The following is a 25,693-nucleotide window of genomic DNA, read 5'->3' on the forward strand; positions in this document are numbered from 1 at the left end:
TAATATGAGATTTGAACAGGAATGTGGTGTGATTCCTGTGTGAACCCCGGCTTGTCATAGTGTCTTTAGCATCGGTTCACACAGGAGCATGTGATTCAGACAGAAATTGCACTTCACTTCTGTTCAAATTGCATGCCATTCTTTGCAGTGCAATTTGAACCCATTTATTTCGTATGGATTCAAATCGCACCGCAAAGGTATCAGTGAGTACTTGACTGAAAGTATTGGCACTCGTACTGGCTGGTTAAAAAAGTAGCAAGCCTACTTTTTATAGACCCAGCGAAATCATCACTAGGGCTTTGTGCTTCTCTATATAATGCAGGTAGATCGTGGCTGGTGGGAAGGGTGGGTAGGGTGCTGTACATAGCTTCCTGAAAACACAAAGTTGTTGTGAAGCCCACTTGTAATGCTGAGCCTCAATGATTGCAAGAACTCAAATCCAATGAAGGAAAGAGGTGGTTCAGGGACAGTAAAGCTGGGGAAGAAAGAATTAGGTGATGCTGGATATCATCCAGCAGGAAGATGAGATGGGTTCTATCTGACTTGCTGCAGTTTCTACTACATATTGGGGGGAGATCTACTAAAACTGGAGCACATAGAATCTGGTGCAGCTGTTCATACTAACCAATCAGTTTCTAACTTGAGCTTCCTCAATTAGGCAAAAAGGGTCCTTTTCACACGGACTTTTCACCCGTTGGACTCAGTTTTGCTCAGCAGGGAATTGATCCGCTGATCCCCGCTGAACAGGCAGATGACAGGTCCATCTCCACTTACTTTACAGAGACGGAGCTGTCAGACCCCGCTCTCCTCTATGGGAGATCGGATGAAAACGGACCGGCTGTCCGTTTTCATCCGATCATATCTTACATATAGTTACATAGTAGGTGAGGTTGAATAAAGACAATAGTCCATCTAGTTCAACCCGTGTAGGTAAATGTGGCCGTAATCATCTCACATACCCCTGAATGTTCTGATTCCTGAGATGTACATCTAAGAGTCTTTTGAAAGCCACCATACTTCCTGCAGAAACCACCTCTTGAGGTAGAGAATTCCACAATCTTGTAGCCCTAACAGTAAAGAACCCCCCGTTGCCTGAGGTTAAAACGCTTCTCCTCTAATCGCATTGTATGCCCTCTAGTCCTCATGCAATCCGTCCAACTGAATATCTGATCCGATCCTCCAGATGGATAGAAAATAGGGTTTCCATCCTTCTGGATTTCACAGACAGGATCGGATCAGATAGCAGTGGGTGTCAGCGGCAGTTGCTCCATGGGCTGGGGGGGGGGGGGCTGCAGATGGACCGCACCATACACCCCCCCCCCCCCCCCGGACCACACCACAATAGTGCTCTGCGCCCTGAGCCCACCCTTTTTTTTAGCCTATTAGAGTCTCTGGCTCTAATGACATGGTTAAAAAAAAAAAAAAGACCCATTGAACTCCATGCGCCCGGAGCTCCGCATGTAGATTAGGGGGCCAGACGCATGGATATGGTCAGCGCATATGTCACCGCTGACATCTGCTGCTCCATAGGGTTGCATGAAGTAAACAATCAGGTCCACCTGAAAAAATTGACAGGCAGACCAGATCGGAAAGCCAGTGTGAAAGGGGCCTGAAAACCTAGAAATGGATTGGTTACTATGCACAGCTGTACTAGATTCTGATGACAGATGCTCAACACATTTCTTGTAGAGGGGTCACAGTGACTGGAAAAAAAAGGAAAACCACACCAATGGGGGGCAACAGAAAGGAATAAAACAAAAATGTAACACTTTTCAACTGGAACAAAACTAAAAAAAAAGGAACAAACAAAAAAGAAAACCCAGAAGTTAGACATTCATAAAGGTGTTTATTTTGGAAAGCCATATTTGTGGCTAGTAATTGCATTAGTATCTTTATTTCTAAAATTATTGCAAATCAAGCAAATTTTCAAAAGGAAAAACAACTCACCTGCAATCTCAAAAGCATGACTGATGTTGTCGATTTCCTCTAACCTAACTACAGACATTCCAGTTAGTGGCAATTTCCCCTTTTAATGAGAAAAAAAAAAAACATATCAAATATTTATCACTGTCTTTTCAGTGCAATGGAAAGTTTATGGTTTTGTAGTCTCATATTCAATTTTCAGCTTTCCAATGCTGATTCTTTGTAAATGATGTGTCATATGTATGGTCATCACCATCATGACTTATCCACAGCTTTTATTACACAGATGCTTCGTAAGAGGCAGACTGGTTCCATGAAACCAAGTTAAAGTGATACTGAAGTCCCCCTTCTTTTTTTTTTCTTTAAAAATAACAAACATGTCAAACTTACCTACCCTGTGCAGTTTTTTTTTTTGCACAGAGCAGCCTAGATCCTCCACTTCTCATGTCGACTCTCTTCCTCCTGTCCAGTGCCCCCACAGCAAGCAGCTTTCTATGGGGCACCAGAGCCGAGCTGCAGCTCCCGGTGTCCATTCAGACAGGAAGCCACATTTCGCCTCCACCATCTCTCTCCTGATTGGCTAACTGACTTTGATTGACAGCAGAAGGAGCCAATGTCGCCACTGCTGTGTCCCAGCCAATCAGGAGGGAGAGTCCTGGATGGCCGAGGCACTCGTGGGCATCGCTGGCACTAGATGGGGCTCAGCTAAGGGGACTGAGGGGGGCTGCTGCACACAGAAGGCTTTTTATCTTAATGCATGAAGATAATAAAAACTTCTACCTTTAGAACCATTTTAAGTCATATGTGTCAATAAAATGCATATGTTTAACATGTGCACAAACTACACAAAAATAAGTACAATTTCAACGTTAGCTCCAAGTGTCATTTCTGCCTGCTGCTTTGTTCCTCTGCTATCAGCATGAATCACTTCTGACAAGTTTTCCTGACACCAAGAGAAAAACAGTGACAGGGAAGAGAACTCCAATTGATTGACAGCCTCAGTTTTGTTCCTGTCTGCTGTGTGTAGAGGGTGAATCCCTCCCCTGGAGGGAGCTCCATCACACAGCCTGTGATTGACAGCCTCAGCTCTCTTCCTGTGCTGTGTGAATGGGGGTGTTCCCTCCAATCAGCTCCTAGAGCTCTGCTCACTGAGCTCTGCAGAGTGTAATATCAGATCCCCAACCTGTTATCTGAAAGCTCAGAAAATCTTAATAATTTCTGCAGATAAAACGTACAACTTATGTATGTTTTATGTCTGTGTATCACCTGAGGCTAGTCATTTCACTGGGAATAAGTAAGGGTTTACAACCACTTTAAATTAAAGGACAATCAAGAAGAACAAGCCTACTGCTAACACCAACAAGAGGATCCACTCTGAGCTTGACATTAAATATAGGCATGCCTAAAAACTTTGTTTAGTTCACTAACATATTTTATGTATGAGAATAAAAAATTCAGCAAAGCTGAAAAGTGTATTTTACACAGTTCTATTTTCACCTCATCAGACACATACAAAGTTTATCACCTCCTCTACTACAGCAGTAATACAGGCATTCCATCCACCCTCTCCCATACACCCATCTCATGTGTGTGTATGTATATGTATATATATATATATATATATATATATATATATATAAATTTTATTACAGGTATCTATATAGAGCCAACAATTTTGAGCAGTGCTTTACATACTTGGCATTCATATCAGTCCCTGCCCTCTAGGAACTAACAATCAACGATCTCCATGTAATATGTATACGTAAACACACATACTGGTGCCGATTTGTACAGATGCCAAGTAACCTACCAGAAAGTTTTAGGGGAAACCAGAATATCCAGAGGAAACCCACACAAGCACAGGGATGGCATACAAACTCCATGCAGAGTGTCCTGTCTGGGATTTGAACCAGTGATCTTAGTCCTCAGTTCTGCATGTTAGAAGAGCCTCCACCCCAACAGCAGCCACAAACACAATTTTCTTCCTTCCCCACCTAAACAACCATATATACAGCTTGATCCACCCTCTTCATCCCCTCAACCTCACCCCCACCACAACAGCAATATATATAGTTCCATAAGCTTCCCCCACCCCCAATACACACACACACAAACACCTTCAAAACAACCATATACACCGTTCTCTTACCACCACGGCCATATACACAATTGTCTGTCTCCCACCACAGCAACCATATATACAATACATCCAACATAAGGCTAAGAGGCTTCCCCTCTTAAATTATTTGCCAAATGGGCTACTGATGTGTACTGCCAGGAAGGGGATCCTGGCTTATCTACACTCCATGTCACATAACATCAGCTGAGAACTATACATCATATGACACACAACGCAGTGTAAACCAGGCCCTGCTTACAAGCAATGCACAGTAGTTACTCTGTAGTTGGGGGCTTATAGGCAGATTGACATGGTCACCTGTAGACTTTTTCAAATTGGCATGATATACCAGCAACCAGGATAGGTGTAGCCCTAGAATACCCATTTAGTGAATACAAGCCATTTTTTCATGTTACCTGATAAATGAAGCCGCTCATTCGAGGACTAGCAGACAACATTAGAAGTGCACTTGGAAACAGCATGAAATACCTCTCATCTTTTTCCTAGTATAAAAGGGAAGAAAAACTATTAGTCTGGCAGTAAAGACATCTCCTACAGCTAGTCTCCAAATAGAAATATTGAAACATATACTAAAAAAGTATCACCAATAGAGATGGGTAAACTGTTCATGTCCAGCAAAAGTTTGGTCTGAACATCGCCTGTTTGGCGAACACCCGAATTTGCAGGGCGCTCAGCAGGATGTTTGCCCACATTGTTCCACACAATTCACTGCGCGCTGCATTCTAAGCCCTGATTGGGAAAGCTTTGCCCAATCAGGGCACAGTGAATAGCTGATGATAAGGAGTGGGGCCGCAAAGCCAGATGAGTCATCAGCTGTCAATTGGCTTCCCTGTTGAAAGTTGAATGATAAACATTGCCAGCAATAGAAAAAAGGTAAAATAAAAATGGCATGGGGTCCCCCTCCCAATCCATACCAGGCCCTTAGGGTCTGGTATGGATTTTAAGGGGAACCCAAAGCCAATTTAGGAAAAAAAAAAATGGTGTGGGGTCCCCTCCGAAAATTCATACCAGACCCTTATCCGAGCATGCTGCCTGGCAGGCTAGGAAAGGGGGGGGAGCAAAGGGCCCCCCCCCCCCCGAAACATACCAGGCTACATCACTGGGGGGTGCTTTGGGCCAGGGGGCTCTGCCCCAATTTCAAAGCACCTTGTCCCCATGTTGATGTGGACAAGGGCCTGTTCCCCACAACCCTGGGTCTCACTTTAAGCATCATTAAAATCACTGCTCCTGTATAAACTATTGTTTTGAAAAAAATCTTTTGCATTGATACATGTCCCCCAGGGCAGTACCTGGGACCCTATACCCTTTTTTGGCCAATAACTTGCATATAAGCCTTTAAAATAGACACTTTTGATTTTTCAGGCATAGACTTGAATAGAGTTTGTGGCTCGAGGCTAAACTTTTTCCTTGTTTAGGAGTTCTGGTGCGAACCGAACAGGGGGGTAATGGGCCCATCTGTAATCACCAACAGTCACTGAGGAAATGAAACGGTTTCATTAATTTTATAGGTTTAAAAGTAATTTTTTTCCTTCTTCATTAAATGAACACAATCTTTATTTTACAAAGTAACAATAAAACACCGCAAATTAAATTTCAGAGCGTTCTATTAAAAAAAAAAAAAAACCCACTCAATGTTTCTTTTTTTTACTATCACGGTCTAACTAAACATCCACAGTGCTTTCTACCATATGTAACCAGCACAAATGTGTGTCTTTGCTGATTAATTCAAAATGACTCTGTACTCTGACCCCTATGTGTATGTTACAAAGTGACCTTATTACACTATTCAAAGCATTGTAGTATATGACCCAGCAGAAGTGGCAGAGAACAGGCTTCAGTGCACCACCAATTGGCAGCAAGTAGCATACATGAACATTCATATGCAATATTTTATGTTTACCTGGCTAAAAGAAAAAGAAGTAAAAATATTGTCCAGTCCTGAACAAAATCATAAAAACATATACAAAACACTTTCTTTAAAGGAGGGCTGTCAAACTCAATTTCATTGCGTGCCACATCAGCAATATGGTTGCCTTCAAAAGGGCCAGTTGTATCTGTAAGACTATATAAATGTATCTAATCTTTATCATATTAAATAATTGCCTCTGCATTGAATTATTACTGGTTTTAGTAATAACTTAGGACTTCGAGTAAGCTGTAGATCTGCAGGAGCAGATGATGCAAAAGACGGGTCGCACATTGTTGATATCATCCACAAGAAACGTTATTGGGGACTTCTCAGACAGAACATGGTTCAGCCTTAGTGTTCTGTCTAAGCAGTCTGTAAAAGTTTCTTGTGGATAATACCAGTGATGTGCGAGTTCTTTTCAACTGACAAATTGTATTATTCTCATAATAATTGTAAGCAGATGTCCAGAGCACCCACACCTTACATCAGATGTCAAGAGCCCCCCACCATCAGAAGTCAGAAGTCCCCCACCATCCCTTACTTCACAGTGCACCCCCCTTACTTTGTGCTGCTACCCGGAAGAAGCTTGGATGGAGTTGGAAAGCAGAAAGGGCAGGGTCTGGAGAAGGACCAGTGGGGAGCTTGAGTCAGCTGCTGGAGTCCACTGAATGCTGAGACCAGGGGAGGCAGAGATGAGGGAATGTTGCGGCTGCACAGAGAGGCACAGGATCTATAGGAAGAGTTCTGTCCTCCTCTCTGCTATGAAAAGCTAAAGGGGGGGCTGCATGGAGAAGTTCTATCCTCCTCTCTGCTGCTGACTGCTGAGACAAGGTGGGGGCGGAGATGAGTGAGTTACTGCAACTGCAGGAGAGGTGTGAGGGTCACATGAAATGGCCTAGAGGGCCTTACGTCTGACTCATGTGCTTTAAAGCATTTCTTTCTAACAAGTATCGTTCTAATTATCAGAAAATATACAGAAGAAGTGAAAGGAGTATCGTTAAACAGTCCTCTGTGATATTTATTTTTTAATTTATTCTCATACCAATAAAGGATTTCTAGTACATGAATCAGAGCCCAGAGTCACATCGTCTGTTGTGCTGCAGAAGCCCCTTTTAGGATGGCATATTAGTCTTATGCATTGCATGGGATAAGGTCACTCTTCCTAATACATACAGCATATATTGGAGAGATGAAGCAGAACGCATTAAGCCTTTAATAATGAGTAAGCCAGAACTTAAATTGAATGTCACACACCTCATTTGCTGCACTATGTACCATTACTTGTGACATATACACAACATTTCCAAGGGTTTTAATGTCTTCTCCTTCCCAACACTGGATGGGTTCCGAAAGTATTTGTAATTCCAGCTGCTTCCTCTTGCGTAGGTCTTGACACTGCACCTGGAATACACAGGTAGATGAACAGTTGTAATTTATCAATTAGTAAAAATGAATAGTGATTGCTATTAACTGATATCTTCTAGAACTGCTCTGCTATGGCTATGTTCAATGACCCAAAAGACCTACTGAATACCACAGGACAAAAACTCTAGAACCACAGGACAAAAACCACTTAAATGCAACTCCCAAGCTGATGCCATTTTTACCTTCTCTTGTAAGCATGGATAAGTCCCCATGTCAGAATACAATGTCTTAGTGAGGGAGATCCCTGCATCAACATTGCTTGTGTTCATACAGGGATCTGTCAGTTTTTTGTTTTTTTTTCATTCAACCTGCACGTTGAATGGGGAAAAAAAAACTGTGTATGTACCCAGCTTAAGTCTGTTGTAGAATTGTAAGAAATTGATAAAACAATCTTAGGCGTATTAAAAAAATATTGCAGATCATATACTGTTAATGTTGTGGTGTGTGCTTTTACTCTGCCGCTACAGTTTTACCAGATCTCTATAGAAAGCAATCAGTTGGCTTTAACCCTCCTAGCTAGCGCCCCCAGCAATGACGTACTGTAAAGGACGCAAAAGGAGACGATGAAGGGGGTACCAGAAAGATAATGCAATCTACGCAGAAAAGTTAGTGACATAGGAGCAAGCCAATAGGCAAATGTTTCAGGCTCAGGTGGCATACTGCCTAATTATCCTGCATTGTCTTTCACATATATCAAAATAAAAATGCAGACACAAATGCCAATAATTGTTTTTTTCATTTTCAAGACTCTTAAATACCCATATTTGGTCTTGGCATTATATACTCATTTTCAAAGAAATTCAGTTACAATGACGTAAAAGGTGCTTGACACAAACCCACTAAAATGTATGTGAGGCCTTTCAAAGATTTAAAACTAATTGAGCGAGAACACGAGGATACACAGAAAATAAAACAGCATTTTCCTACGCTGGGCGGGCACAGGGGCAGTGTGTGGCCCCTACAGCCTGTCAAAGTCTATTACTGCTTTCTTATCATACAGGTGCATTTCATAGAATTAGATTATCATCAAAAAGTTAATTTGTTTCAGTAATTCAATTCAAAAAGTGAAAAGGCATAGATTTTATATAGATGCGATACATTTCAAGCATTTCTTTTTTTAAATTTTGAGGATTATGGCTTACAGCTAGTGCGGATTTCACTTTCCAGCAGGACTTGCATATGCCCACACTTCCAAAAGTACCAATACCTGGTTTAATGATCATGGTATCACTGTACTTGATTGGCCAGCAAACTCGGCTGACCTACACCCCATAGAGAATCTGTGGGATATTGTCAAGAGGAAGATGAGAGACACCAGACCCAACAATGCAGACGAGCTGAAAGCCGCTATCAAAGAAACCTGGACTTCCATAACACCTCAGCAATGCCACAGGCTGATCACCTCCATGCCACGGCGCATTGATGCAGTAATTCATGCAAAAGGTGCCCCGGCCAAGAGTGCATACTAAACTGTACATGGACATACTTTTTAGTAAGCCAATATTTCTGTATTAAAAATCCTTTTTTTTTTTTTTTTTTTTTTTTATATATTGTTCTCATGTAATATTCAAATTTGTTGAGATACTGAGTTTTGTGTTTTCACTAGCTGTAAGCCATAATCCTCAAAATTAAAAGAAAAAATGCTTGAAATATATCACTCTGTGTGTAACGCATTTATATGAAATATAGGAGCTTAACTTTTTTAAATGAATTACTGAAATAAATTAACTTTTTAATGATCTTCTAATTTTATGAGATGCACCTTTAGGTCTCTAAATGCATACAACCCTGGACACAAATACCACTCGGTACAGCTTCCAGTCAGTGTATTTTAGCCTGTCATGGACTTTGACAGGTTGCTGGCAGTGGGGCTGGATGTTGCACTTTTGGCTCCCGGCCACATGAAAACACCAAGATTGGACAAACATGGGCGAAACGCCCAGTGTGCATGTGGGGTAATGAACAGCACAAAGCTTCATTATTGATACCAATTCTCTTTGTTGTACACATTGAAAAACCTACAGAAACAACATCGCAACTTGAAAAGTATACCCATTTGTTGCTGACCCGCTTCAGTTCATCATCACACTTTCCAGTGCTTTGTGTTCTGAGAAATGTTCATTCCTCTGAATGTGATCACGGGCGGCAACTGAAAAGCTGCTGTGGTTTCTCTGTAACACTAGAAAACCCAACCTCAGGGGGAAATTGTAGCTTTCACAAAGAAAGTGCAACCCCATTCAGCGTCAGCCAATCTTTTAAACAACATAATCAATGCAAATGCAAGTTATTTAAAGAATTCAGGTAGCGCCCTTTGTTTCACCAAACCCTAAAATGGCACAGACTAACATTTGCAGTATTAGCATGTATGCCCACTTCTAGATTTAAACTTTATTTTTTCCCATAAACATACATGCCCAAAACTTTTCTACAGCAGAAAGTCCACTAAAAATGACTGCAAAGGTTAGTGGTCCTTTAAATATTGCAAGCTTTTGGCTACTGTTGGGGGGGGGGGGGGGGGCTAAAGGATGTACAATAAAGAGAGCAGAAAATTGAGCCAATGTTGTTGGAGATAAAAAATGGTTACAAAAACTCAGATTTAGGAGTTAAATAACTATTATATGTCAAGGTTGTGTCTCTTGGACTATGATTGCTATATCCCCGTTGGAATGTGTTCATTGTTCCTGTACCCCCTTTTCTTTAAAGCTAGGTTTGTACCTCCACGGAATCCAATGAAGAAAAGTTTCTTTATTCACCTAAGTGGTACAAGGTACAGCTGGGTAGGACAGTGGACGCGTTTCACACGACTGCTACATGCTTGTTCACTACCACGTAGCAGTCCTGTGAAATGCATCTACTGTCCTACCCTGCTGTACCTTGTACCACTTATGTGAATAAAGGAACTTTTTTTCATTGGATTCCGCGGTGGTGTGTGACCGTTTTCTTCTTTTATGCTTCTCCTGGTGGTGAGCGGAGGTTCAGCACCCACCTTGAATTGTGGACTTTGACTAGCCTGAGCGGTGTTATCTCTCTTCATAGGTTTGTACCTGACTGATATTTTCTATGTAATGTTTTGTACATGTTCTAATTTTTCTTTTGCCACAGTAAAAAACTGTTAGTAATAAAAAAAAAAATTCATACTGTATGTTTTTTGTAAAGAAAAAAAAAATACCATGCTATTTAAATGCAAACTGAACATTTTGATGGGGAAATTATAGAGAGATAAATAACAAATGCAGAAAAAACAACTCATGGATCTTAGTGTATTGACCCTACTGCAATGTAAGCCAGGTTATGTGGTGCTGTGCTTGCTTGGACATCTAATTTGTTGCTATGGACACTTGACAGCTTTAAGTACTAATAATTGGAGTAGTTGCTTAACAAATGCTTGACTGTTTTTGTCAGATATTTCATTAAAAGTGCAATTAATGCTCAAAGAAGCAAAAATGACACATGATTTGGAGATCAAAAGGCTCCATTCTGATTCTGCTGTTAGATGGTACTTTTGAATAAAGTGCATTTTTAAAAATAAGGTATTTGGTGCATTTTCACGTTCAAGATACAGGACTCAGAAAAATACAGCTCAAGGCATATGTAGAAAGTATAACAACTGAGCAAGATAATATAATCTGCAATATTGCAACAACAATAATTATTAGCTTGATTATCAATACAGTATCCATAAAGTCCTATAGCAATCCATCACCTTAACAACATGCCAGAACTTTGCTATATATCCATGATGAGGTTTTAGAAAGAAATATAATCAAAGGGTTGGTCCAATGATTGGTGAACAAGTGTGGTATGGTCCACCGGCATACAATATCTCCCAGAGTCCCTGAGAACTGAATTATTCGTTTTAGATGAACCGACTCAAAGACCACCTCCGGGCAAGTGTATTTCTACTCGAATCTGTGCTTTGTGTATTTCTTCTAGATTTGTGTAGTAAGGATGGCCATACATGGTTCAAATCTCGGGCAGTTCAACAGGAAGTGGCTAAGATTCAAACTGTTAATAGGCAGGCTGAATGTATTTAGTCGATCAACTTGGGTACAACCACCCTGCCAAATTTTCTTGTGATTATCGCTAGCAGCTGCTATAGCCGCTAGCAATCACTGTCTTCTCCCAGCGGAGGCAGCTTCCCTGCCCTCCTTTGCCCCCCGACCCCTTTAGTGGGAACAGACAATTGCAGGAGGGATTCCATTGTCAACACTGCCTATGTTGAAGGGGGAATCGTGTGAATTTCCTTTCCTGCAACCTCTGGTGGCAGGAAAGGAATTTGCACTGTGTATAGCTTGCTTAATTCAGCGTGAAGCCTTGCTCCTTTGCAGGAACTTGCCGTATTAGGACCGGTCACTGCTGCTCTCCTCCCTGTGCAGGGTGGCTGGTCTTGTATCCGCCCCTTCCTGTAGTTTTGTTCAGACAGTCTGTAGTGGGTGGAGCCTGCTAGGTCCCTACTACAGCTCTACCCTATGCACAGGCTATGCGCAGGAGAGTGATGATGTCACTACTTTTTTTACAAAGTAATAACTGGGTATGCAAAGGCATTTGTTGCACTTTAACTGGATTTATATCTTTTGTGGCTATTGAGAAATCTATTTAAATGAATGTCTGTGCACCTGGCTTTCAGCTTGAAGTCTGCATTATGTCCTTTCCTGACACCCTAACTCTTAGTTTCTGGCAGTGCAGAGAGCAGGGAGAAGTCTGCAGGGTCCAATATATGAAATATGCATGCCTTGCAGGGACGCGGAGGAGACTGGTCACCCAATGCACAGCTAAGTGACTCCAGTGATTGGTCTCTTCAACAGAAATGCTGCTGCTACAACAGGTAGGTAGTCAATTATACCTAAAAAATGGCAGACTAAATTTCCTGGCATTTAATGGAGTTGTCAGGTGGGCATTAATACTTAACCTATTAGCAAGCTAAAATGCTCTGTAAGTATCATATTTTACATTCCAAAAGCTGGCATGAGACACCTTGATTGAGGTATGCAAGAGAGCTTGATCTTGATCCAGTGCTATTCTTGGAGCAGCGGCGTTGCTTTCTGTCTCCCTCCTCGCTGGACCTGCTTCTGTCAATTACAGACAGTGAGGAGAGAGAAGGGGGGCAGGGCCAAGCCGCGCTCTGTGCATCAATGGTCACACAGAGCGTGGTTTGGAAGGGAGCCTGCACGAGTGCCCCCATAGCAAGCATTTTACTATAGGGGCATTCGGCGGGGGGGGGGGGGGGGGACCCAGGAGTGCCAACAGGGGGTAAAAAAAAAAAAAAAGAGTAATATTGCTGCTACTCTGTGCAAAACTATTGCACAAAGCAGGTAACATGTTTGTTACAATCACTTGTCTGGATAATATAGAAGCAATTCAAGAGAGACTATAGTGAACCAGAAGCTCTAAATCCTTCTGCTATACTAAGAAAAATACTCTTGACAAGTGCTTAATTTTTTTTATAATATTAACTTTAAAATAAACCTTAACAATTCTCTTCGAAAAAGAACGAAAAAAAAAAACAGATTTACCCAAGTAAAGATAGCAAAAAAACAAGCACCAATCTCATAAATAAACTGATGTTGCATCTTTCCACGATGACTAAACCTTTAGAAGACATATAGGAATTTGGATTTTAAGGGTTAATTTGATGCTGCATGCTCAGGGTATGGCAGTAAAGGAAGGAAACTTCTCCCACACAAGTTACATATCTAGAGAAACAGAGTATAATGTCACACAGTGCTGCCTCCATGCTGGATTATCTATTTTCCAGCCCGCAATATACGGTATATCCGAGTAGAAGAAAAACCTTTATATAACAATATTTTAAATACAACAACTGATAATGTCATTGCATGAGTCAAACAGCCCAAGGTCAATTTAATCAGTTTGTTTTTTTTTTAAATCACGTGACTTTTGTTCCTTTTCATCACTCAAGAACCACAAAACTTAAATAAACAGATCTGGTTTAATTTATCTAAAATAAGCCCACAGACTTTAAATGGTGGCTTAATGATTAATAGCAACCTTTTCTAGTAATATACAGATGTATGTTTGTACCCTCGGAGTCAAAGAAGGACTGGGCAGGGGGGACAGAGGGGCATTTTACCCTGGGTCTTTACAAATAAGATATGAATATAAAATTACCTTATAGCTGATCATCCACTGATGTGTACTAAGCACAGTGCTGACAACTCCTGATGAAATTTGCTGTTATGAAACGCGTTGAGCGAGGTCAGTAACAACAGGAGATTACCCACCTTGCTCTCCAAGATCAGGAGATTAGGACTAGAAGCATTAGCTGGTGTTGGCAAACCATCAGAAGATTGTAAGGCTCCATTCACAGATGAGCGTATCGTTTTCAGGCATTTTTTCGGGCGTTTTTTCAGGCAATTGGAGGCTGGCATTGACATCTAACAATAACACTTGTAATCTACTAAAAAAGAAGCTCATGTACGTTTTTGAGCTTCAGGTGTTTTGTTTCAGGTGACAAAACGCTCATATGTGAACAGGGGCCATTGAAATGAATGGGATTTTGCTTGTTGGGCGTTTTGAGACTTCATAGATGAGCGTTTTACAAGCTGAAAAACACTCAGGTGTGAACAGGGCCTTAGTGTTTTAATCACTTGCCAACCGGGCCATAGACAAATTATGTCCTCAGTTGTCACTGGAATACCAGGATTATGGCTGCAGCAATATGCCATAGCCCCAATATTGTTTTTTCAGCCGGCGATTCTCTAACCGATAAAAGTGATCCGCCCGCTACCATGGCTTCCTGGGATTACTTGGTCGATCGGTAGCTCCGGAAACTGATTCGGTGGTTGCAGAGGCTGGTAACAGAGATGAGCGGAGGCCTCTGCTTATCTCTATGGTCTAGGACGACCTCGCAAGATCGCTTCTGGCTCAATGTAAACAATGCCATTTTTTTTAAGCACTAGTTCAATGTTTTTTTTCTTTTTTTATTATCTTATGCTTTACATTGTAGAGGAAAGATGTAGGGTCTTAGTGAGGACCTGTGACTGCCTATTTCTATCACAAGGGATGTACACACCGCTGTGCAAATACGGTGTAACAAATAATTGCAATAATCACCATTTTATTTTCTAGGGTCTCTGCTAAAAAATATAAAAAAAAATGATTTTTATGAGAGAAGTGTAAGAATTGGCCAGGTAGGCAAGTGGTTAATTTAATAAAAATGTACTTTTACACTTTCAAGAATTTTCTTTTTTTTTTTGCATATGGATTGGTGGTAAATGCCCCTGAGGATGGATTAGCAGAAGGTGGTGTATTTTGCCCTTTGGGGAAAGTACTTTAAGACCTTTCATGATTTAAAGGTCATCTGTATTTGGGGAGTCAATCCAAAATGAGGCATGGAGGGGTTAAAAGAGCACCCGGAATATTCTAGTTACATTTCAGTTTATGATTAAAGTGGATGATTAGTGATCACCGTTGAATTAATAGTCAATTAAACTACCCAAAACAGTACTGGGATATACACACACCTGACCGCATTTTTTGCACTTTGTATATGAATTTGCTATTGGATACCACGATTAAAGTATAGATGTGTTTGGATTGCACTTATTGCACTTTGGTTTTTTACTTTTATATACAGTGCATTCCTAAAGTGTTCAGACCCCCTTCACTTTTTTCAATCTTGTTATGTTACAGCCTGACAATACAGTTGTTTAAATTAATACGTGTTCTCATTAATCTACACTCAGTACCCTATAATGAAAAAGTGAAAACGAAATTTTCAAAATGGCTTTGAATTTATTAAAAAGAAAAAAAATTAAATATCACATGTACTTAGTATTTAGACCCTTTTTACTCAGTACTTTATTGAGGAACCAATGGCAGCAATTACAGCTTTGAGTCTTTTTGGGTATGACGCGACAAGCTTTGCACACCTGGATTGGGGGATTTTATGCCATTCTTCTTTGAAAAGCCTTCGAAGCTCAGTCAGGTTAGATTGGGACCATCGGTGAATAGCCAGTTTCAAGTCTCTCCAGAGAAGGTTTATTAGGGTTCAAGTCAGGACTCTGGCTGGGCCACTCTAGGTTATTCACAGAGTTGTCCCTAAATCACTCCTGTGTTGTCTTGGCTGTGTGCTTAGGACCATTGTCATGTTGGTAGATGATCTTTCAGCCCAGTGTGCTGTGGAACACGTTTTCATTGAAGATATCTCTGTACTTTGCTCCATTCAGCTTTCCCTCAACCCTGACAAGTCACCCAGTCCCGCTGTTGAAAAACAACCCCACAGCATGATGCTGCCACCACTATGCTTCACTGTTAGGATGGTATTGGGCATGTAATAAGCGGTGCTTGGATTCCTTCAGATAGAACATTTAAAACTGAGACCATACAGTTCAATCTTGGTTTCATCAGAACAGAGAATCTTGCTCCTCACAGTCAGAGTCCTTCAGGCTTTTTATGTTTTTTGCACTAAGACGAGGCTTCTGTCTAGCCACTCTGCCATAAAGCCCAGATCTGTGGGGGGCTGCAGTTATGGTTGTCCTTCCGGAACTTTATCCTGCCTCCACACAGCATCTCTGGAGCTCAGTCAGAGTGACCATTGGGTTCTTTGTCACCTCCTACTAAGGTCCTTCTCCCTTGATTGCTCGGTTTGGCTAGGTGACCAGCTCTTGGAAGAGTCCTGGATGTGCCAAACTTCTTCCATTTAGAATTATAGAGGCCACTGTGCTCTTGGGAACCTTCAGTGCAGCAGAATTTTTTTTATGTAGCCTTTCCTAAATCTGTGCCTTCCAATAAACCTATCTCTGAGCGCTGCAGGCAGTTCTTTTGACTGTATGGCTTTTGCTCTGAAAAGTATGCATCATCAATACTGTGCTAGTATTAAGAAGGTTGCTAGACTATTTTCTAACTCCCATTTAATTACCTTCCCCCTGGATCCTGCTCCCTCGCAAATGCTACACTTACCCTTTGACTCTAGGCTCTCTAACTCGCATCTGCAACCTTCTCCCTCGGTTCTTGCATCTTCCCCAACCCTCTAAAACAGGGGTGGGGAACCTATGGCCGGGGGGCCGAATGCGGCCCTTGAAGTCATTTGGTCCGGCCCCCCGTGCAGCGGAGTCTGTGTCTCTCAGCTGATCTGTCAGAATGGAGCCGATGCTTCCAGTATAGTTTTCGACTCCGTTCTGACAGTCTGAGTGAGTCACAGGCAGAGTGATATCAAATGCACTCCATCTGTGACCAATACAGGAAACATTGCCTCTTCCTCCAGCGCAGCGCCGCTGCTAGCCAGCATTTCCCGCCAGCAGAACACACAGCAGTACCAGCCAGAGACAGCAATACTCACAGCAGTACCAGCCAGCTGTACCCACCAGCAGTACCAGCCAGCTGTACCCACCAGCAGTACCAGCCAGCTGTACCCACCAGCAGTTCTTTTCAAAATTTATCACCACAAAGTCGACTGCACTCCAGACTAACTGACGCAAACCTGGAAAACCAGTTGCGAGTAGCAACATCATCAATACCAGCTAACATCACACACCTCACCAAAGAGAAGCAGTTGCAGCCATCACATTAGGGGCGAGTTAATTAAATGTTTGACCAAATATAACCGGCACATTTTTAAGTTGATAATTTTGTACGGCCCCCGAATGTTTTTATAAATACCCAAATGGCCCTTGGCAGAAAAAAGGTTCCCCACCCCTGCTCTAAAACATGCGCTAGTCGCTCTCATCCTTAAGCACTTAGCAACAGCCCACCGCAGTTTTACTGCGGCAGGCAGCCGCTCCTGGGCAAAGCAACGTAGTACTATGTCGCTCGCTCAGGAGACTCTAGGGGGCGAGAGCGCCGGCGGCGGCGCGCTCCCACACCCACTCGTCAGCTGGGGAGCCAGTGCGTGTGACCGGCGGCTCCGATGGCCGCCAGCCACTCGCGATCTCCCGCCGCTGACCGAGAAGGACAGACGGCTGATGTAAACACAGGCGTCTGTCATTCTCCCTTAGATGATCACAGAGGCTATGTGATCCTGCTATATAGGATTGCATGTCTCTGTGATGATCTCACAAACCACGCCCCTCTACAGTTTGAATCAGGCCCCTAGGGTCACATTTAACCCCTTTATCACCAGTACAGTTAACCCGTTCCCTGACAGTGTCATTTTTACTGTAACAGTGCATATTTTTAGCACTGATTACTGTGGTAATGTCACTGGTTCCCCCAAAAGTGTAAAAAATGTCAGTTAGGGGTTCGATCTGTCTGCCGCAATGTCGCAGTCCCGCAAAAAAAAAAAAAATCGCAGATCGCTGTCATTACTAGTAAAAAAAAACAAAAAAAAATAACAAATCTTTCCCGTAGTTAGTAAACGCAATAACTTTTGCGCAAACCAATCCAAATATGCTTATTGCGATTTTCTTTTACAAAAAGTAATGTAGCAGAAAAAAAATTGGCCTAGAATGTTAAAAAATTTTGAAATGTACATTTTTTTTGAGAATTTCATTTAAAAGAATGTGAAAAATATTGTTATTTTTTAAAATTGTCGCTTTTTTTGTTTATAGCGCAAAAAATAAAAATTGCATAGGTGATCAAATACCACCAAAAGAAAGCTCTATTTGTGTAAAAAGAAAGGACGTCAATTTAGTTTGGGTACAGCGATACACAACCACGCAATTGTCCGTTAAAGTAACGCAGTGCCGAATCGCAAAATAGGGCATGGTCATTGAGCAGCCAAATCCTCCGGTCTTAAAGTGAATAAAAAGCCCTTACTGGACCCCACCAATCTACACAATCTATGCCCCATTTCCTTCTCCCCTCCTCTTCCAAACTCCTTGAATGACTGGTCTATACCCGACTGAGTGACCATCTGACTAACTTCCTGATCCGCTTCAGTCCGGATTTTGCCCTCAACACTCCACGGAAACTGCTCTCCTTAAACTCACAAATCACCTACAAACAGTTAACACCAATGGACACTATTATTTAGTACTTCTCCTAGTAAACTTCACTCCCTTGGTCTCCATGATTGTTCTCTTCACTGGTTCTTATCCTACCTATCCCAACGGACCTTCAGTGCTACTTAAAACTATACTACCAACTCTCCTCTTCCTTTCTCCATCGGGGTCCCCCAAGGTTCTGTTCTTGGAACGCTCCTTTGCTCAATCTACACCTCCTCCCTGGGTCAGCTGATTGCCTCCCATAGCTTTCAATGTCATCTCTATGTTGATGACACCCAAATCTATCTTTCCACCCCTCAGCTCACTCCATCAGTCTCCTCACGAATCACCAGCTTACTAACAGACATAACTGCCTGGATGTCACATCACTTTCTCAAATTCAACCTGTCCAAAACCAAGCTCACGATATTTCCTCCCCCATGTTCCTCTCGCCCATATTTCTAAGCACCTAAAAATAACCTGCACTTACGTATAAAACATATATTTTATTCACTTTACAAAAATGGCAGATACGAAACTTAACTATTGAAACTCCTAGGGAAATTTCAAAACAATAAAGGATTCTTTATCTGGCTTCCCCTGATTTCTCTGTCAAAATCAACGGATCAACTATCAACCCCCCCCCCCCCCCCCCCATGCCAAGGTCCTAGGTATAATCATGGACTCTGCACTATCCTTTTGGCCCCACATCCCGTCGCTATCCTAAGCTTGCCGCCTAAACCTCTGCAACATCCCCAACCAACGATACCACAAGACTTCTAATCCACTCCCTGGTCACCCCTTGTCTCGATTACTGCAATTCCCTTCTCATTGGCTTACCTTTAAATAGGCCATCCCCCCTTTAGTCCATCATGATCGCTGCTGCCAGGCTCATCCACTTTACATACCACGCTCTGTCTGCTACCCCTCTTTGCCAATCCCTCAATTCTTTATACATTTGCAAACCTTTCTAAAATTCTGTTTTCAGTTTGTCATTATGGTGTACTGAGAGTAGATTAATGAGGAAAACAATTAATTTCAACAACTGTACCAGGCTGTATCAGGCTGCAACATAACATTGAAAAAAGTGGTGGGGGTGTGAATAATTTATGAATGCACTGTATTTATAGTATATATGTATGTGTGATGAACAAAAATATGCTAAAAAAAAAAAAATCATTGCAGGAACAAGTTTTGAATTCGGAATGATCTCTTTTAGTTTGCTTCATTGCACAGGGTTTTATATATTGTTAGGTTTAAAAATAAGATATATTGAGCTGATGGCCCTGAGTAGATTTTCAGACATCGATCAGAGGTGGACCTGCAGTAAGCGGCATCCAGTGGCCATTATGTGGCTACCAATTCCCCATCCAGACCTGTGATCACAGCAGCTGCTAGGAGGAAGTACTTCAGCACCAACTTAATTTGCACCTGAGATATCATGTAAATGAATTCCAATCAATGGGACACCATGGCACACTTCTAAGCACCTAAAAATAACCTGCACTTACGCAAAAAATAACCTTCACTTACGCAAAAAAAAAACATATCTTTTATTTACTTTACAAAAATGGCAATACAAAGCCTAAGTAACTCTATCCCCTCTTCTTCTCTATTCCCTATGGAAATTTAAAAAAAATAAGGGTTCTTTATCTGGCTCGATGTCTACAAGACCCTGAGCTTGCAAGCTTAAAGAATTCTTTGTGGATCAAAACATTGTTATGGATTAAATGAAATTTCCCTTCATGGCATTATAAACATTTCTACCTGAACCTTGTGTTATTTATTACCAACATAAAATGTGCACGGATCATGTATTTATTGGTGACATTTGTTGCCCTGTATGCACAGACTATAGTAAAGTAAATCTTTACATTCCTGTGTCAGCATTTACCCACACTGTGTAAGCAGAAATATTTCAGCAATGTTACTTTATTTACAGCCCCTATATTACTATATACAAAGACAATAGACAGAAAACCAGACAAACAACCTACCACAAGAGTCTTGAAGGATGCTGTGACTCGGAGGACATCTTTGTGATCTGGATGAGCTTCCTATAAAGAAAGGAATGTCATAACTATATCAAAATGTTTCAAAAGTAAAACACATTGGTAACTTGATCTTTAAATGTGGTGGCTGCTTTAGTTTTCTTTTTTTAGGCTTTTTTTCCTTTTCAAGTGGTGATCCTGTCAGTAACGCACTTAAGGGTTGAGTTAAGCACTTGACCTCTGGAAGATATACCCCTCTTCCTGACCAGGCCATGTTTTGCGATACCGCACTACATTACTTTAACAACTGCACGTTCATGCAATGATGTACCAAAATAAAATGTATGTCCTTTTTTGGACATACATGTAAATGTAATACATTTACATTTGTTTATCTTTTTGAAAATTTAGGATTCTGAGTCTTGCATCCCCCTTTATGTCATTGGGGCTTTAAAGACTCAGAATCTCAGCTTGGTTCTCTTTATCTATATTTCCTGTTGTGTTGAACTCACAATTGTTCAATTTCTTGACTAAGACAGTAAAACTGATCTTTTATTATTGAAACGTTGTTGTCGTCTATTTAATCACTATGTCACTATGTGCTGGAACTGGAGGGAGTCCAGAGAAGGGCAACAAAAATAATTAGGGGAATGGAGGACATCATCTATGAGGAAAGACTACAAGCATTGAACTTATTCTCTCTGGAGAAGAGACGCTTGAGGGGGGATATGATATCAATGTACAAATACTGTACTGGTGATGACCCTAGCATAAGGAACAAACTTTTTAGAGAAAGGGAATACAATAAGACACGTGGCCACTCACTAAAACTAGAGGAAAAACGATTTAACCTTAAAATACCTAAGGGGTTCTTTACTGTCAGAGCAGTAAGGATGTGGAATTCTCTTCCGCAAGCAGTGGTAACGGCAGGGAGCATCGTTAGTGCCAAAAAAACTATTAGATGGGCACCTTAAAGACCACAACATAAAGAGGTATACAATGTACGGTTAACAGCAAACACACACACATCATAGGTTGAACTGGATGGACTGATGTCTTTTTTCAACCTCACAAACTATGTAACTATATGTAAAGAACCCATAGTGTCAGAAGGGAGTCATAGTGAGGAGGATTTGAACACACTCAGCAATCCCTGTGGGGGTCGTGCTACATGTACAACCAGCCTCTAGGGTTTTTCCTCAACGATTAGTGCCACTGGCTATAAGCCGGCAACATTAATCAAGTTCAGCCGGTAGTGAAGGCTTTCCGATGGTAGAACACAATAGAGAGGATTTACTAAAGATGGAAAGTCCAAAACCTGGTGCAACTCTGCATTGAAACCAAACACCTTTCAGTTTTTTTGGCAAAGCTTTAAGTGATTGTAATGGCAGAAGGTTTTTTATCTTAATGCATTTTATGCATTAAGATAAAAAGCCTTCCATGTGCAGCAGCCCCCCTAAAACATACCCTAGCCCATCTCGATCCAGCGATGTTGCAGGAGAGACTCAGCCGCCCAGGATTCTCCTCCTCATTGGCTGAGACAGCAGCCGAGCACCATTGGCTCCCGCTGCTGTCAACCAAAGTCAGTGAGCCAATGAGGAGAGAGAAGGGGTGGGCCTAGCCTGGGCTCCATGTCTAAATAGACACAGGGAGCTGCGGCTCGGCTCAGGTGCCCCCATAGCAAGCTGCTTGCTGTTGGGGCACTCATCAGAGAAGAGGGGCCAGAAGCACCGAAGAGGGACACGGAAAGAGGAGGATCTGGGCTGCTCTTTGCAAAACCACATCACAGAGCAGGTAAGTATAACATGTTTGGTATTTCTAGGCAAAATAAAAACAAGACTTTAATTGAACAAGCTGAAATTAGAAGCTGATTGCCTACCATGCACCAGATTTTGCACTTTCTAGTTTTAGTAAATCAACCCCAATATATTCTGTTCTGATGGAGGAATCAAGCAATTTTCTTTCCTTCCATCTGTGGTGGAAGGGAAGAGCATTGCATAATGTATGACCTGCTTAACTCATTTACATCATCCATAGCATGTGATGCAGTGGCAGTCTTCTATAGAGAGATTAGAAATACTTGTTGGCCACCACAAGCTACAATTTATGTACTGTATATTGTAAAATAAAAATGTTATTTCACCCCGTTTTTCTGATGACATCTTGTTTATTGGCTTATATTCTGCTAGAGTGCCTTGTTTATGAATTCATCATTTCTACTGTTATGCTAAATTGTACCGAACTACATCTACTGGCATCTTAATACCAATTTTACACAGTGGCAATCAGCTATTCAGAAGTAGAACCTGTCATTAACCGCTGTGTGTGAGCCATCTTCATGCAATATGTCAAGCCCACACTGCACTACAGAGATAGAGAAAGCATGAAAAGGTGTAATGCAAATGTTGTTTATTACTATGCAAATTATTTAGGGCTGTTTACAGAGAATGCTGGACAAGAAAATTGACTGGCCTGGTTTTCTACATACAGTAAATTTATGGATTTCATTGGATGACAGAGAAACACAGGAATACTATTTTTCCATTGGACTAACAGCAAGTAGAAAATGTTCAAAATAATCATTTCATAATGTTTCATATGCTCACTTCTGATCCTTTTACATTTAAGAGACCTTGCTAGTAAAGTGTTCTATTGTTCCAGAACTTTCTTTTTTTACTCATTAAAGTAAACTACACTCATACCTTACAACTCTTACCTCCAATGAGCAAGATTAGGATAGTGCGGAAAAATGACCACCAATGGTGATACAGACACCGGGGAAAGAGCAAATGACTCCTGCGCTTAAGGGGTGGCCTTGCGGCTGGTATCTGGAAAATGCGATTCAGGTCAAATTGTAGTAAATTCAGGCTGTGCTGCCACTCTCAACGGGTCGTGGTAACCCAAAGAAGATACTGGAAAAGAGAAATGGACAGAGGGCGCACCAGCCTAGCACCAGCCTAGCACAATTTATTGTAATACACATTATACTCACAAAACGATTATGAAACACAGGCAATAGGCAATGAGGGACCACCAGGGGTCTCCACTGGGCATCCTCAGCTGCTGCAGGCCATGGAAGGATGTGAAGGAGGAACACCCCGAAACGCATAAGCGTTTTTTTTGGAGGTCTACATCCTTCCACGGCCTGCGGCAGCTGAGGATGCCCAGTGGAGACCCCTGGTGGTCCCTCATTGCTTATTGCCCGTGTTTCATAATCGTTTTGTGAGTATAATGTGTATACATGTCTATTACAATAAATTGTTTTAAAGATAATGCGCTAGGCTGGTGCACCCTCTGTCCATTTCTCTTTTCCAGACACCAGGGAAAACCTGACCACAGTTCTAACGCTTCTTCACTCTTCCAAAACAGGTTGAGGAGTGTTTTTTTAATGAACTACAGTTGGAGATATTTTCCCCTCACTTGCTTAATGGTGGCGCAACAGAAAATCTCACCAACGTCTGAAGGTTCTCATTTAATCAGGTCATGATATAGCTAGTAGTAGGCCAGGTCATGGTAGCTAGTAGTAATTTTTAACCACTTGCCGACTGCCTAACGCCGATCTACGTCGGCAATCAGCCCCTCACAGGCAAAGTGACGTAGGGCTACGTCACTAGCTTGTGAGGGTCTAGGGAGCGAGCGCGCGCCCCCGGAGGCGCGCTCCCGCGTGGTCACGGACCCCCCCCCCCCCCCCCGCGCGTGTGACTGGCGGACCCGATGTCCGCCGGTCACTCGGCGATCGGCGGGGGAGAGGGAGAAAGTCAGGCGGCTTGTGTAAACAAGCCACCTGTCATTCTCCTCGGTGTAAAAACACTGATCACACGGATCTACTATGTAGATCCGTTGATCAGTGTCCTTACAGTTCAAGCCAGAGCCAATCACAGTAGAAAGCACGCCCCTAGGGACACACACAGCCCCTCATTCCCAAATAAAGTTAACCCCTTCACTACCAGTGTATTTTTGCAGTAACAGTGCATATGTATAGCACTGATTACTGTAGAAATGTCACTGGTAACCCCAAAAGTGTCAAAAATGTCAGTCAAGGGTCCGATCTGTCCGCCGCAATGTCGCAGTACCGCAAAAAAAAAAAAAACGCAGATCGCCGCAATTACGCGTTAAAAAAAAAAACAACAAAAATGACAAAAATCTTTCCCTTTGTTAGTAAACGCGATAACTTTTGCGCAAACCAATCAAAATACGCTTTTTGCAATTTTTTTTACCAAACATAGGTAGCACAAAACAAATGGGCCAAAAATGTTAAAAAATTTAGATTTTTACATTTTTTTTTTGGGGGGGAATTTCATATAAAAAAAATGTGAAAAATATTGCTATTTTTGCAAAATTGACGCTCTTTTTTTGTTTATAGCGCGTGATCAAGAAATCGCACAGGTGATCAAATACCACCAAAAGAAAGCTCTGTTTGTGGGAAAAAAAGGACGCCAAATTAGTTTAGATACAGCGTCGCACGACCGTGCAATTGTAAAATCTTCCGGGGCTTAAGTGGTTAAAGTGGTAGTAAATCCCACTTGATCATTCTTACATACAGGTAAGCCTATAATGAGGCTTACCTGTAGGTAAAATGAATATCTCCCAAACCTGCACCATTTAGGAAATATTCACTCTGAATGCCGCCAGTTAGGTCACCGATGCATGTGCTCTGAAGGTCCGGCAACGTATGCTTCAGAGCTTCGTGATAGAATTGAGGGCTCCCGCGTGTGACATCATCGTGGCTCCAGCTAATCACATAGCCAGAGCATGCAAACCTGGAAGAAAGACCAAGGGAACATTGGTGGTGACAGCCCAGCCCTGGAGGGCTTCATTACAAGGTCAGTATTTCATAATGTGCTAGTATGCATTATTCCATTGCTTTGCAGGTTTGTTTTTTTTGTTTTGTTTTTTTAAACATCTGCGGTTTACAACCGCTTTCAGAAAAAAATTGACTTGTTCAGTAACACTGAAACATTACAGAAGTCCAGATGCATTTTACTAAATTCTACTACTGTAGTTTCTCAACAATAAGACAGAAAGCAATAAAAAGCAAGACAAAATTAAAGTATCAACCCCCCCCCCCTTTTTTTTTTAAGTTTTCGCAGCATTTCTAATTTAAACCCTCCTTCCGCGCACAAGAAAAAAATACCCTTGCAGTACAGACCCTTCACACTGCAGGGGCTAAAACATAACAGTAAAAGAATAAGGAGTAATACCTTATTCTTTGCTCCTGCATGGTCTATATTTAAATACTATAGATGGTAAAGTTGTATAAAGACACCAGTCCATCTCTTCATCCTTAATGTGTGTATGTATTTATGTCACTACCATTTTCCATATCCTTGTATACTGTGTGTTTGCTAAGAAACACATCTAAAAGTTTTTTGAATACACTCTGCTGCCACCACTAAATGCATAAGGGAGTTCCACATCCTTA

General features: G+C 41.7%; 1 protein-coding gene across 1 annotated transcript in view; it reads right to left on the reverse strand.

Moving 5' to 3' along the window:
• ARHGEF6 (Rac/Cdc42 guanine nucleotide exchange factor 6) overlaps window positions 1–25,693 on the reverse strand; it is a 177,326-nt gene that overhangs the window by 46,801 nt on the left and 104,832 nt on the right. Inside the window, exons 11-14 of the mRNA XM_082263559.1 lie at window positions 20,278–20,337; window positions 7,227–7,373; window positions 4,459–4,545; window positions 1,948–2,026 (exon numbers count right to left, since the gene is read on the reverse strand). Of these exons, the coding sequence (XP_082119685.1) occupies window positions 1,948–2,026; window positions 4,459–4,545; window positions 7,227–7,373; window positions 20,278–20,337 (373 nt within the window). The remainder of the gene's footprint in view (window positions 1–1,947; window positions 2,027–4,458; window positions 4,546–7,226; window positions 7,374–20,277; window positions 20,338–25,693) is intronic.

This window comes from Pelophylax lessonae (assembly GCF_965119305.1).
Source record: "Pelophylax lessonae genome assembly, chromosome: 7".
NCBI classification, from domain to species: domain Eukaryota; kingdom Metazoa; phylum Chordata; class Amphibia; order Anura; family Ranidae; genus Pelophylax; species Pelophylax lessonae.